Genomic DNA, 16,064 nt, shown 5'->3' with positions numbered 1-16,064 from the left:
AATTTCCTCCACAGTTCTAGTGACTCTCAGAGGTGCTTTCACATGGCTACAGAATAAAATAGTGCTGTTGTTTGTGATATTGTTGCATTTGTATGTCTGGGATCTCCAGCTAACGAGCTCTGTTGTAGTAGGAACCTTACTTTTGAATAGTTTTTGGACATAATTCAGACGTGACATTTTTTGTATGCCTTTGGTGAAAATGGGCCTGAGTTAAGAACTCCTCTTCAGTGGAAGCTTTGTTTCTCGACTTGCAAAGTAAGGCTGTTATCGTAACTGAGATACATTCACTCATTCAGAATCTTAACAAGACCTCAAACTTACACCTCTTTTATAGTCACGTCTGGCTCAGGAAAAAACAGTTACCAAAAGAGATGAATTCTGAAAGCATCTTAATTTTAACATGTGAGTTTACTTAGCAGAAAGTGTGGTTATTCATTTTCTTGTAGTGATGGTTTTCAGGCAATTTTCTTTTTAGGGTCTACCAAGAGTAAAAGAAAGTGAAAATAACTTCAGAATCATGTAGAGATATAAGAATTTATACCAGAAATATACCTAATATATGTTAGGAAAGGGAATGTCAGAAACAGTATTGGTAGAGCTATGGTAAAAAAATAACAGAAGAGTCAAAATTGATTGAAATGAGGGAAGACCTCAAAGCTGCAAAATTAGTCTTTTAACTCAGTGTATAAGCTGGGATGATTTAATGATCTAGGGACTCTATATTTTCCCAGATGATTCTGATTTTGGATTGTGAGTCACCCCCATTTACTGGGATGTTTACTGTAGTCTGTAAGCATGCGGAAGATGTACAAAGGAAACTGATAGGAGAGAAAACTGCAGTAAATGGAGTACAGACGAACAAGTCCTCGTAGCAGCGTCTTGGACTTCTAGGGTTCACAAATAGCATACGAACAAGTATGTTCTGACTTTGTGGAATACTGAACTGCTTATGTTAATGTATTTTTTTTTTTCTTAATAGATAATTAAACTACCACAAGATTCAGATAAGCAAAATAAGGGTGATATGAACCTTCATCTCCTACCTGAACTTCTCATGTATTCTTCTCATGTATCAAGCATTGCTGAAAAGAATGGTGTCTCAGAGAAAGTGAAACAGTCTGGACCACAAGGTGATGGATTCAAACCTTCATGTTTATATTTAGGCTTTTGTTGGAGTAACCCATAGTTTGATTTCAAGGATGGTTAGTCATTATTGTTCTTGTTAAGCTAGGTTTTCCTCATTTAGATTTTGGTCCAACATGTGTTACAGCAGGAATATTTTGATTCTTTTTATTAATATTGCTTAACTTTGTTTTCAGTTGTGAGTGATTTAAACCAGCCTCATTGCTGAGGATGAAACTTTTCATGCTGGCCTCTGCTTGAGGCTCGATAATGCTTGAAAAGTCACAGCAATAACAGTTCAGCTGCTTATGATACCAAGCTTACAGGAAGAAATAAAAAAGAAAAGATACCTTTTTGTCTAACTGTTTCTGGAAGAACTCTAACACCTCCCTGGGCTAGAACAGGGACTTCAAATTTGGCAGGGAGATAGTTCTGGCATCAGAGGCATGCCTTATGCTACTCCTGTGAAATTCCATTAAGATTCAATCAAGTGGTAACCTATAGGAAAGACAAATTATTGTTTGCTTATGTAAAGGAGATCTACCCAGAAGCTTTCTCAAAAAATTGCTGAATGTTACTCAGACTGAACACCCTCCCTGGCCTCTGTGAGTCTCTGGATGTAACTACATTGAAGATGTAATTGATCATATTGCAATAGGCTCAGAAGTGGCTCCTCATCTATTAGAAATCCAGGAATAAAAAGAATGATAGGACAATGCCACTGGTTTTTCTTTTTCAGCATGTGGGATCTGACTGCCATTGACAAAAACAATTCTTTTTTGGTATATAGACATTCCTATATTTCCTCTTGTTTAATGAACTGAAAGATGTTGCCAACCCACAGGTTGTAGTGTCTGTCTGAATATTATGTGCAAATCTGAAACAGGGATTTAGTTCTTCAGGACAGAGGTTCCTTGGGCATTTTAGAACAACAGTAGCGATGCACAGTAGAAGACATGGGAGCAGAAAGAGGAGGTATTGGAAGAAAAGAAAAAGCAGATAAGCAAAAATCATTTAGTGTGGTGAATAGGCAGCTTGGATTGGAAGTATAATATGAAAAGAGGCCAGTTGAAGTGTTTTTCAGACAGTGAGTAATGGTTCAGGAAATAAATAAAATGAGGCTTGCCCTGTGACGCTTTTAGGCTAAGCAACAACTGCACTGTGATCAAAAGGCTTGTATATAACCACCCTGATACCAGAAGCAGGGAGGTGTACACACACATTGTACTGAGGAGTAAGGTCCTTTTTGTTGCTGTGTATCTTCTACATATCTGCTAAGGTGCTTCTAGATGCAGCACAAAACCAGATCCAAAAGGTGGAGTTGCAGCCAATTTTTCTCAGCAATGAAGAGTTATGGACAAACTCTTAACAAATCAAACTTGTCCTTGCCGTTGTTTGGTCCTACCATCAGTCTTCACACGCACACTGACACACACATACACATAGAGGCTGCGGTGAAAAAGGTCACGCTTCTGGAAACACATGCAAAAATTCATGATACTCAGTTTGAGAAATCCAGAAAGATGTATTTATAACTGAGAAAAAACATTAATGTATCTCCTATTTTGCATGCAGACCTCTGAAATAAGTTGATAAGCTGATCATGGAAGTTTTGCCATTTCCATGCCAAACAGATTTGCACTAATAAAATTTCTAGGAGTAATTTTTTATATTGTTTATATTTATTTATTTTTCTTGGAGCCTTCTTTAAAGATATTATTAACAGCTAATATCCCCCATGGGTTTGTTTTTTAATGTATCTATGTAGTGCTACAGTATGCTGTTTCTGCTGGTGATATGTTGCTAAGAGATTTAATAATGGGTAAACAAACACAACATGTGGTAATCCATTTCAAATTAAAAGTTTATTAAACGCTAGCTTGATGACTTTCTGGCTATTTACAATTAAAGGAGCAAACCTTAGGGAACTGGAGATCACGTGGTGAAAATCACGACTTCAACATTTCCAACAGAAAAATGTGTTTATGATCTGTGGCAAGCTGTCGCACATTGATATGCTCTATAAATACTATATTATATCTGTTAAACCACCAAAAGCAGGGGGAAAAAAAGCTCTGTTAAAATGACATTAAGGCTGAGACACAAACCAGAGAAAGAAAGAACAGTCTAAATGAAGACTGGTGCACTGCAACTCTCTCTACTGCAGTAGTCTAAATAATGAGTGATCTTATATATCAATACCATATGTGGCGCTGCAACATATAAGCAAAATAGAGCAGGTTAGGAGTTGGTGCTTTAACCTTCACTTCAAATTTGTCTTGGTTTTAGAAGTTTAAGACAGAACCTTCATATTATTTCCATTAACTCCAGGCTACATCATTCTTTTAAACCACAGTTCTGCATTGGGCTAGGTATGGTTCTTCCCTGCTGCACAGGATCTCTCTTCCAGAGTACAACACAGAGGAATGCAACCTAATACCTCCCATTCTACCTCCTTTGTAGGTCGCAGATGCACATTATCAGGTCTAGTATGCCTCTTAGTCCAAACCATATCTCTCTCCATTTTTTTGAAGTGGTATTCCGTGAGAGGTTCATGGAAGAAACACAGTTTATGCTTTCACAACCCACCATCCTTTGCTTTTTTAAAGAAAGGCCTCTGTGGTTCATCTGTCGCCCCGTTAAGGGATGAACAGTCCCCATCAATAAATAAATGACAATTTATCCAGGGAATTCACAGCCATTGTTGTGTGGAAGGTGGTAACAACTCTAATAGAAGTAGCATGTGTAGTAAAATTTGATTCAACTACCAGAAACTTTACCTTGATAGTCTTACATCTAAGTAACCCAGTCTTCTAAATGTGTGAAAACTTCAGAAATGTGAATCACCATATAAAACACAATATAAAAAATTCTTCAAGAGACCACTCTTACTCTGAAATCCACAGCAAGATCTCATTTGACTTTAATGTCCATAGAAGAGGGGATTCACATGTGCAAAATGTCATTGTAACTCAGTGTTTTTTGAAAGTGGCAGCTCTTTCATCCTCAGAAAAGTAGCTGGACAGCACTCATATATTTGTTTGCCAGTTCAAACACTTTTAGGTCAGACTCAGGATCATTTGGGAAGTGTTATTCTGCACTTGTTAGGAACATTCTTCCAAATGCTTGCTCTTATGTCAGTGCTGTTCCTCTGACATGACATGCAAACACTTATTTGTGCCCATCAGAAATGGTGATCAAATAAAATAGGCAAGTAGAAAACCAGAGATGATTCAACTGCCTGTAGTTTGTAAAACCAAAGGAAAACATTTTTCATTCTAGTCACTCGCATCTCGTTAATATTGGCCAGTTTGAAGTCCTGAAGTTATGGTCAGCACTATTGTAGCATATAATGATGTGCATTCAAGACCTAAAAAGGGTGCTTACAGGGGAAAAAGTGGAAGAGTGGCTAAGGAGGATTAAGATATTAAAACTATTTTTTTTTTAGTGCCACATTGTGTACAGTTTTTGATCAAATTACATTAGAAATCACTACCTGTACCTAAATAGACATGACCAATTTTATATCTTTTTAAGCAGAAGTTAGCCCAAGCACTACAGTGTGAAGTTGAGGTGGGAGTTTTGCTTAGCTTGGCTGTGTTGGAGGAGAGGTGTTATTAGCCAAGATTCTCAAGGAAAGTGTTCGAAGGTAGCCAGGCTAGTTTGGTCCCAGCAGCAGGATGCTCTTGCTAAGTATAACTTGTGACACAGGCTATATTTGCTTTGGTACAGTGCTGTGTTAGCATGACTACGCTGCTCCCAGTACCTGGATTTTGTTGCTACTGCTTTGCAGGGTAGATTTGTCACATAGAAAGACTCCCATTACCTCAGTTGTCTTTGGACTGAACACCTACATGCAGATTTTCTGTGTGTCTGTACATTTTCTTTCAAGAACGTTTGCTTGTCCTTCATTCCCTCCTGCTCTCCTATACTTTGGGAGTGTAAAGAAAAAAGTAACTCAGCTGTTTGGTTTTAAGGACACTTATTTCCTTACAATGAACAAATAGCTCATTTTTTTACTAAACTTTATTTTTCCCTCCCCCTACAAGGTTTGCTGTCTAACAGCAGCACATGTGGGTCATGAGCCCCATGCATCAACCAGAAGAAAAGTTAGAGCAGCAGATTTTTTTCAGTTTCCAAACTATGAACTATATAGAAGGATCATTTTCAGGTATACAATTTATCTGGTTACTGTACAATTTAGAGCATTTTTTGGTCTGTCTTCCTTCTGTCTGTCTGCCTGCCTAGCTGTTAAAAATAAGGTTGGTTTGTACTGCTTGGCTTTGGCAGTCCTTGAAACTCGCCGGAGTTGTAAAGCTTTAAACAGCTGCGCGGGTCTTTAATTGTAAATTAGTTTTGACAGGACTGCTAGGCAAAGGCCTGGCCCATCCCATCATGATGCTAGCCGACAACCCCTTACTGCTCCTGGAGCAAAGAAACATGTGGAAGGAATTGTTCTTTTACATTTCACAGCTTGTCATTTCCTCTGCAGGGCAACCTCTGACCTCCCTGAAAGATCCTGACACCCATAAGGGAAGTATTCCCACTGTTGTAAAGGAAGTGGAAAAGCAGTTTAATGCCGCAAAAGGAGAAGAAGCGTGTGTGTCAGAAGAAGCTGGGAGGAAAAGAGAAGAGCTTAAAATGCTTCCAGGAGGTTAGGAATTTTATTGTGTTATTTAATTTACTGATAGTTTGCAAATAGATCTACTTGGCATGTGTGTAAATACCACCATCTCCTGTCCCCCTTGCCCTGTGATATCATCTCATCATTATTTCACTAGGCAAAGGAAGTGATGGAAGAGTTTAAATCAATTGTGAAGGATCAAAAGCAGCTTAGGCAAAAAGGTACAGAAGTGGTGGACTCCCCTTTCTAAAAAGTGTTTGTAGGCCAAATGTGTTAGTAATTACAAGGTGTGTGTGGAGTGCACTGACAACATTAGATTAAGGCTGGTGTTTCTGTGACATTTTAACATCCTTTCATTTTATTTGGCCATTTATATCCATGGTTCACAACATGTTGCTGTTAGGTGCTTGGAAGTACTTTTTCTTCCTGCAACATGTTACTAGCAATATCCTTTGTTAATTGTGCTGAGCTAAATTACGTAAGAGTGCCTGTGCGTATCAACATCAGGTACCATTTTCTTCCGAGGTGTGGGGTTTCTTTTGTAGGCAAAGTTTTGGAACTTGTACTGTTTTGTTGGGGGGGTTTGGGTTTGTTTTTTTTTTTTTTTTCTTAAAAATGCCAGGTAGAACATATGTGTCTGAGAATTGAGTAACACAAACACTAGGTCTTGTCCTAAACTTAGATAGCACCATGGCAGATAGATACCTGGCCAGAGTCAGATTTACCATGGGACAGGTATCTGAAGGTACCAAAGTTATAGACAGCCCCTCCCACTTAATAACCTGGGTAGTGAATTGTGCTCTCTGTCCTACCATAGGAAAATGGCTGTGCAGGCACAGAAACCAGCTGTTGCCCACACTCCCCTTTATGCTCACACCCATGCATTTGCCCTGGGTGGCAGCCAGCCCTCTTGGTCACAGTACAGATGTTTAGGATGACTAGGCAGATTGAGTAGTGGAGAGGGCATCAGGAGCTGACCGGAGATCTACAGCTGCACCCATTGCTTGTGACTCTCTCAATCTCCACAAACAAGGCAAGGCTCAGCTTTCATTTTAGGGAAAGGGCAATTCTTACTCTTTCAGACAGAGTTTAGAGAGAAATGAAAGTACAAGGGAAAATAAATTAATCCCTCTTTTTGAAGGGAAAGAGTGATTCTCCTTCTGTACTGGGAGGCTATAATAGGTCATGTTTAGACAATGAGCTGTAAAATATTAGGTAAGAGATAGCTACCTGAGGTCTGATAGCTACCTCTTATTTGTGTAAACAGTAGTTTGTAGTCATCTTCAAATCTGTGGGCTTGCCGAAATTATGCAGTAGAATTTTGGATGCTGATTTAAAGCCAAGTGACATGCCAGTTTCTTTTTACAGCAACTCATGAAATGTAGTTCAAAAATCATGTCTTTGGAGCTCTCCCTGCCCAAGGAGGCTAGAAGTATGTATCTGCTATTATAGGAACATTTGTTGAACAGGTCATGTTAAGCGGTCACAGATAGAGGTAGGAGCTAGTGTGGGATTGCTTAGTCAGGATTAATAAATGCTAAATATTGATAATGACCGTCATAGATATGCAAAAAGTAGAATACAGAGCTGGTGTCAATTTTTGTTAAATGGTGTTGGTGGCAAAATGTTAAGCACGTTACAGAAAAAAGTAGTAAGAATTCCAATCTCTCAAGGGTTCTCAATACACCTCCTAATAAGACCAACACTTTATTAACATGTCTTTTCTATATCTTAGTCCTTCCAAGAATGTAATCATAGTCCTAGCTTAGAAATTTTTTTCCAACTTTTATGTTAGTGGAATCATAGATTTGAAGTTCATTTAATTAATTTGCCCAACATTAGATGTGCAAAGTGTCTTGGAATACTCACAGTATTTAAAACATAAGTAACCTGCATGAACCAAAGTTGTTTTAAATACATTTTGGTATTTGATATTTACTTCTGGTGGATTTTTAAATTTTCTGCTCATTTTTTTTTTCCTTGCCAATATTTGGATTTTTCCACCTTTACAATGTACATATCAAAACCCAATTATTAATTGTGCAGGTAGACAGCTATTCCTTCTCCCCTCTTCCCCTTACCCCCATCACTAATGTTAATCTAGGTCTAAAACTACCATGTTGGGTTTTTATTCAAATTAGTTTTGTGGAGTTTGGCAACAATCCAACAAAAAACAAAGTATTTTAGAGCCCACATTTTCAATTCAAGAGGGTCTCTTACATATACTCTGAAACAATGGAGTTTCAGAAGTGGCCTGATTTTGAAAGGTATTGAATTACTATAACTTTTATCAAAGCAAGGTTAGATTCAAAGGGCACTGTTTTGCATCATCAGGGGATCTGAAAGTATGGTCTAAAAGATAATGCTATAATCTACTGAGGATTTTAAAAACAGATCTTGTATAAAAGGGAGTCTACCTGAACTACAAGCAGATCTCCAAAAACATCTGTGGATTTGAATTAGGTCAAAAAAATTTTTGCTTATCTTTACTCATAAGACAACAGAGTTTTTCTTGGTGAGGTTAATTTCTGGTACCTGCTAAATCTATTACATGTTAACTTAATACAAAACTTTGGTTTCAAAAGGCACATCGCTAAAGCATAGATTTTCTGTGATGGAGCACTCTCAGTAATGTAACCACTAAACTCAATATCTGCACTCAGAGCTAGGGAGGTAAAAAAGCTTCATTTTGAAATCCCCAGATAATTTCTACAGAACCATGTATAAACTAGGATTTATACTGTAACTGATGTTTAATTTGGAGCTTCAACAGTGCCTTCATTTTCCTCCCCACCAACGCTCATCCCAGCAGGCAGCTGCTCACCAGCCTTCCTCTCATATGAAGCCTGATTTCTTTTTTCAAAGTCCCCAGTTATACACGTACCACAGTAAAACCCCCAGAAACACGTAAAATATTTCTCATAAATATTGTTAGTCAGACTGTTACAAGCAGCTTGCATTCTACCCCTTTTTGGGGTTTAACACCATTTCTGTTGTTCCTTCAACCCGCTGCTCTGTCACCTTTCTATGGCAGACCCAGGACAAATTTTTAGCTCCTGATTTTCAAACCTTCCAGGTCAGAAGGATTCTTTCACTCAATGTCTGTCTTCTAAAATAAACTGAATATTGAAATTATATACTAAATATTGATCATAATTAAGATCTTCAATTCAAAGCTCTCTCTGCATCTGTGGAAAACCATTGGGAAGTGATTTGTGTCATTTTATGACACTGAAAAACATTTCTGTCTGAACAAAGCTTCACAATAACACCTAAGCAAAGATGACATCAGACCAACTGAGGAGTTAGTACATTAGCAGATAACACTCATAAATTTATTCAGAACATATTAAGATGTTCCCTCTATATCAAAATACCAAACACAGAGACAGCTTCATTCTAACTTTACCATTACCTTCGGAGAGAAAGCTTTTAATTTGTTAAAACATAGTTGTGCAGGTGAGAAAAGATTTTGTTGAGAGAATTATATTTATGCTCACAGCCACTTCTGAAACAATTTCATGAAAGCTGGTGAGCCTTCCTTGACAGTATTTCTCATTGTACTGCAATGAGGTTCTTCTCTTTCTGACGTGCTTTTTGCTTCTACATAACAGTTGTGTGTAGATGCAAAAATAATTATCTAAACCAAAAACCCCAAAGCTATTCTCATTGGTAGCTCCTCATGGGCTCCACTTTAAAGGGAACAAAGTGCTGTTTTAAAATGAAGATTGCTTGCCCTTCATTTTTTCTACAGGCAGAGCCTCAGATGGCTGAACCGTCTCTTTCTCTGCTGGTCTTTTCCTCCTCTGAGCAGAATTGTGTAAAGTATTAGATTGATTCTTGTAGATAGGATCAAATTCAGCTCCCGCTTATAATTGTACAATCCACGTAATCCAAACTCTTCTCCTTTCAGACTTTTACCATGAAGTTTGATCTCCCACAGCCTGGGGTATTACTAGGGAGGGAGTCCGGGTAGGATTGTCATGTTATTTTCTGTTTCCCTGCTGTAATATAACAGCCAGGTTTCAGCCATCAGAAGAGAGTGCACTTCATCCTTCTCTACTTTGCCTCCATACAAGTCAGAAGTATTTCCCACTAAACCAATGTAACTTCCTAGCTGTACTGTTTTTTTTGGTCTACATTACAAATTTTAAAAATTCTCTTCCCTCCACATCCCAAACACATAAAACTTTCACAGTATCAGCTCTATGTGCAGCCTCTGAAAGTTTCACATCATGGCGAATCTGTTTCCCACCCCTCTCTAACTCCAGTTCCCAAAGGGTCTATCTACATTAGCATTTGGGTTTTTAGGGCACTTTTGAAGTGAATGCCCTGCTCCAGTTGCTACTCCATGGTTTGCATTGAAGAGTGATCTTGGAGGACAAACGCTGGACTCCGTTAGGGTGAAGCTAAGCAACGGGATGCATTTTAGCTGTGTGTATCAGGTATTAATGGGCCATCAATTCCCATGACCAAACTAAAGCTAGTCTGACATAAACTCTTCAACACGCAGTGGGGTACCCAGTGTCCTCTGAATCATTGGTTTCATTCTACAGATCCACTCCTGTTGCACCACAGTACTTGTTACAGAAGAAATAACCATGGACAATAACTTCCAGACTGAATGTAGAGGATAAAACCCATTATACTCTGCAAGGGTTAAGAAGCAATAAGACACCCTCTGTTATTAAATGTCATGCTATCACTCTCAGCTATTGACCCAAGAAGGCTGATGCTGAGAAAGGTAACAGAGTAACATTAACATTTTAGTTTCCAACCTCTTTCCATCCTGCTTTAAAAATGTTCATCCCAGCTGAACTCGGGGACTTGGTATGGGTGACACTTTCTTTATATCCCATATCAGGTGTGGGCTTTGTAGTATCTAAACTGTTTTGTTGGGAATTAATATCACCAAGAAATATGAAATATATATGTATTATTTTTTACTGCTCTCAGCATTGTCAAGGTCTGGAAACAAATTTCGTCTCACAATGCTTTCCCATATCCAGGCATTACTGTTGTCATGCCCATTCCACAATGGTGGGAAAAAATGCCACCCATTTCTTCCTATTTGTCTTATACAAATGTACAGCATGAAAACTGTTCTTCTGGACTTCTTATTAATACCTGATCACAGACTTATAACGTTGGATTAAGACTTTTATTGTCTTTTCCAGGCCCTGGTGTAATCACGTTTTTCTGCTCTTATGCATAAACATATCTTTGTTGACTTCCATATAAACATATTAACAGAAAGTTTACACCTGTCATTGTACCTTTATCATAGCTATGATACCTGTCTGATCATTCTTACTTGGTGTTATTTTCTCCTTCTTGAATTGTTCATTTATATCATGAATGGTATTATGTTCCCCTGTCAAGGAACAAAATGTATTTTGAGTCAATTTACTAAAATAGTCACTGCTAAGTGCTATATCTGGACAAAGTTGACACCTTTGACATTTTCCAAAATGGCAAAAATAACTGTATTTAAGGTATGATTTATGGGTACTGTATGTCAGAGGAATTTCTGTGTTATTATAGTTTCTGATGCAGCCATCCCAACTCCTTCAATGACTAAATTCCTGATAACAGAGGTAATTAAAGCTTTATTAGTTTTCTGCGGCCAATTATAACAAGTTATAAAAAAGTAAAATACAATTTAATAAAAAAGAACTGTGTGATTTTTGATTCTTTCTCAGAACTGCTTTGTTTTGTGCATTGGAAGAAACAATTTCTACATAGCTCAGTTTTATAAGACATGTTTCCCCCCACTAACTAAGAGAAACTCCTATGATTAAAAAGTAGACTGGAGTCTTTAAATGTCTTTCTGATTGCTGGCCTCTATTAAAAACTTCTTAAAATAATAGATAGGTTTAATTCCTCAAGCCAAAGAAAAATTATATCATCTTAAGTATTTTCCATATTTATTATATTGATGAGACTTGGCTGCAGAGAAAAAAAAGGAAGCAAAATCTCTTGTATTGCAAGTTTTAAATGTACGAGGCTAAGGTTTACTTAATTAGAACCTCCAGGCAATAAAGGAGCCCTTTTTTAAATTCTGTGAATCTTAATATGCTAAATAATGCAAAGCTTCAACTCTTCAAGCATGAGACACACATCTGGCAGCTTAACATTTAAATTACAGAAAAAAAAACCACTTCAGTAGTAATTTTCATGAAGAAAAGAACGGGAAATGTATTACAACTAAATTTAATTTCTTTTTAGATTTTTCATCCTGTCTAATTGCAAGCATTTCCCATCTTCTCCTTTATTTATTTATTTTCATACAGATTTTTTCTGTACTTTTTATTGATCTTTAATTTGAGCAGCTTCTTACTGTTACAACCATTGAAGAATTACATTGTGTTTTTACTTAGCAAAAACTGTTCAGAGAAATCTATGAGGAATTAAAGTAATGAGCTCACTGGTATAGAAAAAAACCCAACATTCAGAGCCTTACAAATAAAATATAAAAAGAGCATGTCATGATTAAATAACAAACTTGAGCTCCTTTTCCCTCCCATTTCTTAAATGTAGAAGATTGTTTTCTTCTTTTTATTGCGCTATTTTTTTTTGGCCAAGGTAATTACAGCTTTATTCATTTGTCTTCAGAAACATTGTCAAAGTCTTCATTATTTCAGCAAAGCTATTTGGAAACCCATTTCAATGAACCAAAATTAAAAAAAAAAAAAAAAAAAAAAAAGGACAACAAAGAAAACCACAGTAATCATCTTTACTAAGGTCTGTTTATATTTTAATATGAGTTTGTGGGATCATACATGTATCACATATATAGAACATGGGGACACAATTTGACATGTTTATGCTGCATGTGTTCACCCATGTGACATATCCAGCAGCCGTGTTTTATGCAATTTCATTAACTTCAGTAGACCTCTTCTTTCACCCCAAATGATGTAAATACCTGTTAATACCTCATCCACCAGAAATGCTCAACATATATACACCTATACATGTTTATTTATACAGAAAGTAAGAAATAGAGAGATATCTATAGATGATCTATAGAAAGATATCTATATTTATACACAGATATGCAGGCTCAAAGCTGTGACACTTTATATGTGTATATTGTGTGTCTACATCTATAACACCTAAGAGCAGATCCTGCCTGTACTATGTTTTTATGTATGCTTGAGTGTTTTTTACTGAGGGGAAGTGGAAGTAACTGGCAAAATAAAGTGAAATAATCATTAAGTGTATTTTTGCCTCATTCTCTGTGTCCTGTACATTAAAAAGTTTAAAACAGACCTTTATTACCATCTCACCACTGCTTCCTATGATGTGGGAGTACATTTCTGTTCACAGGTCACTGCTTTTCAGGAGTCTGAGGAACACACTACTTGAGTAAACATTTCTTAGACAACATGAGTTCGTTGGATCCCTGTGCCTTATTCTTGAGCCACAACCATGACCATTCAAGAAAATAAACATCGTTCTCTTTTCCAAAGACCACCTCCTGGGATGTTTAAAATACCCTTCACTATCGTTCCTCTTGTGTCTGTTATTTCTATATTTCTACTTTTTCCTCCCACTTCATATGTATACAATTGTTATTTCCAGCACCCCAGTATCTCAAGTCTTCTCTGCATTTATCATCCTAACTCTTCTGGAAGGTAGGTGAGAACTAGCCACCTATTTATAACTAGGACGGAGGGGAAAAATTACCTGCGTGGAGTTACACAGGATCTTGGTGGGAGAGGGAACAAACCCCAACTTCTTCTCTTCCATAGTTTTGTCTTATGCACCAATATAAAACCAATTTTTTTTTTTTTTTTTTCTTTTACAGAGGGTGATTTTGACCAAGATTGCTGTGGCAGTGTAGGTGAGCACTGCAGCTTGTTTTGGCCAAAGGAAAGCCAAGGAGGAAATCACAAGGTATTGACTTGGTCTGTATGTCACCATCTCCCTTAAAGCGGGATTTGTGGGCTTGCTGTTGTTGTTGTGTTTCTTTAATCTATCACTCTGAATTTTGTTATAGCTACCATTCCAGCCTCCTGCATAAATCTATAGGGAGCTAATCCTTCCAGCAAAGGAATTTCAGAAGTTTAATTGGAAAAGCCATCTAGTAGTAGGACAATTGCAGCTTGATCAAGACTGTGCTGCAGGATGATAGTATTTCAGTAAAATTTAAACACAAGATATATTTCCTATGCATTTATAACCTTTAAGCTCTCATGAACTTGTGTAGAAGACCCCTACCATCAGATACTTTTATTATCCTTTTTGTAGTATCTTGGTCAAGGACATAATTAATTTGTGAACAAATATTGCCTCATGAGTACAAGTTACCATGAAATCCCATCTGCATCATGACAACATTTTTTTGGTGAAATACTACTGGAACTTTCCAATTTAATGTAAATCCCGAGAACTGAGACACAAAAAGACTTCATATTCTTGAGAATTGCTTCTACCTACATTACCTGTTCTAAATTAGGTATTTTCCAGTGAAGGATGCAATTTTCCTCCGTTAAGCGTTTCTTCACTTCTCTCCTTAGATCAGCATGGCTGCAGTGAACTGTAACTGCAAACATGACTATTCAAATCAATTGTTCTGGCCATTTGTCTCACCGTGTTCTAGACATACTCTGAAACATTTTTAACACTTTTAATTGCTCGTGGAAAAAAGTCATTAGAGTACTCATAAATTTGTGCTTAGAGTACTCAGAGTACTCACAAATTTGTGCTTATACCTGTACATATACTGTGACACAAATACTAAACCGCTGGGAAGTATTATCACAACTTTGAGGTTAGTAATGTGATGATATACATATAAATATCTATGAGTAAAACCAGATTGGTCAACTGGAAATTCCCTCTATTTTAAATGACTAAGTTTTCAAATGATTTATTTCTTTAGGGAGGTAAGGATAATTTGGGGAAACCAGAGTTACATATAAAAATAACTGCAGACTGATGTGTGCATGCATATGTAGCCTTATATCTATAGGAAGACTGATTTAAGGACTGATGAAGTGGGTGTAATGGGCAAAGCAGCCCAACCCATGGGAGTGGCAGAGTGAAATTCATTTCCTACAATCCCATAATAGCACATTGCCTTTGAACAAAATACCATGATCTTATAGGAACCTCAGTTGTGGGTGGCTCTCAAAGCCACATTAAAGTGACCTGGTTTCAGTAAGGTGCGTAAGCCCGTGGGTAATTCAGCACTGTCTAGTCCCTCTGGACTCAGTGAAATGACTCACAAGCTTACAGCTATTGACGTGTTTAAATAGATTTGTGAACTGAGCCACTTATGAGAATACTTCTGCACAAAAGAAATGGGAGCATATGAGATTTCCTTTCAAAGGTTGTAAGAGCGCCTCTTTTTTGATGGGATGAGTGAAACCTAATGTTCAGAGAGATCATAGTTTTAGCATGTTCAGGATTTAGACACTTGGACTGAATTGTGTCATATGGGTCTGGAACTGGAACCGGAACCATCTTCTAAAATAATTTTACCCAACAACCACGTATTGGAAGCAATTACAAACTAATGTGAAGAACAGATTTAAGGCAGGAGACAGAAGTTCATGTAGTTGATTGTTCTCCTCAGCTGCTTCTTTTTGTTTCATAAATAGATTTTTTTTTTTTTTTTTATTAACAAAAGGAAGTAGAAAGTCCTTTGGGTCTGACCTCACCTTTTTGGGAAATACAGGGTATATTAGCAAAACCAAAGGTGTTATTGCTTTGCCTTCCCTGTTCCTAAATTCACGTATGCTCAAATAGTCTCCCACTGAGTATCTTCTGAGTGGTGGGCATCAGTGACAACTAGTCACTAAGAAAAAATAATTATTTTTTTGTTGCAATGAGTGTGTACACTGTTGCATGCATTCAAGTTATTGAATGGTGGCTATGAAGGACACAATGATCCCGGTCAGTGACTTCTGAGAGAAGCAAACATATTCTGTGACTATAATCCCATCCCCATTCTGCCTTTGTACTTAGGACAAGATCAAACAGAGTCTCAGAGAAATTCACTCATAACACTCTTTAACACCACTGGGATTATGTCTTAAATAATGTTTCTCTATCTGCTTTGCATAGTGATAGTTTCACGGAGACAATGTCTGTGCAAGCAAGGTACTTTACAGACACTACCTACTCTGAAACCTTGATTTTTTTCTAGGGAATTAAGTTGGCCAGTCATGTGGCTAGGTGAAATGCAATGATATCTGTAGCTGCCTGGTCTTAGTATTTGAAAAAAGCTTTGAACATGCTACCCACTTCTATTCTGCCTTAACTGTTAATGTTGACATAGAATCACTTTTTGACAATACATTCCATT

At 37.3% G+C, this 16,064-nt stretch overlaps 1 protein-coding gene across 1 annotated transcript in view; it reads left to right on the top strand.

Annotated features, from left to right (window-relative positions):
• Window positions 1-16,064, top strand: part of LOC141956677 (uncharacterized) — a 119,136-nt gene that overhangs the window by 22,655 nt on the left and 80,417 nt on the right. Inside the window, exons 5-7 of the mRNA XM_074897481.1 lie at window positions 980-1,130; window positions 5,615-5,776; window positions 11,291-11,343. Coding sequence (XP_074753582.1) covers window positions 980-1,130; window positions 5,615-5,776; window positions 11,291-11,343 — 366 coding nt within the window. The remainder of the gene's footprint in view (window positions 1-979; window positions 1,131-5,614; window positions 5,777-11,290; window positions 11,344-16,064) is intronic.

This window comes from Athene noctua, chromosome 2, assembly GCF_965140245.1.
Source record: "Athene noctua chromosome 2, bAthNoc1.hap1.1, whole genome shotgun sequence".
NCBI classification, from domain to species: Eukaryota; Metazoa; Chordata; class Aves; order Strigiformes; family Strigidae; genus Athene; species Athene noctua.
This window is presented reverse-complemented; position numbering and strand designations above follow the sequence as displayed.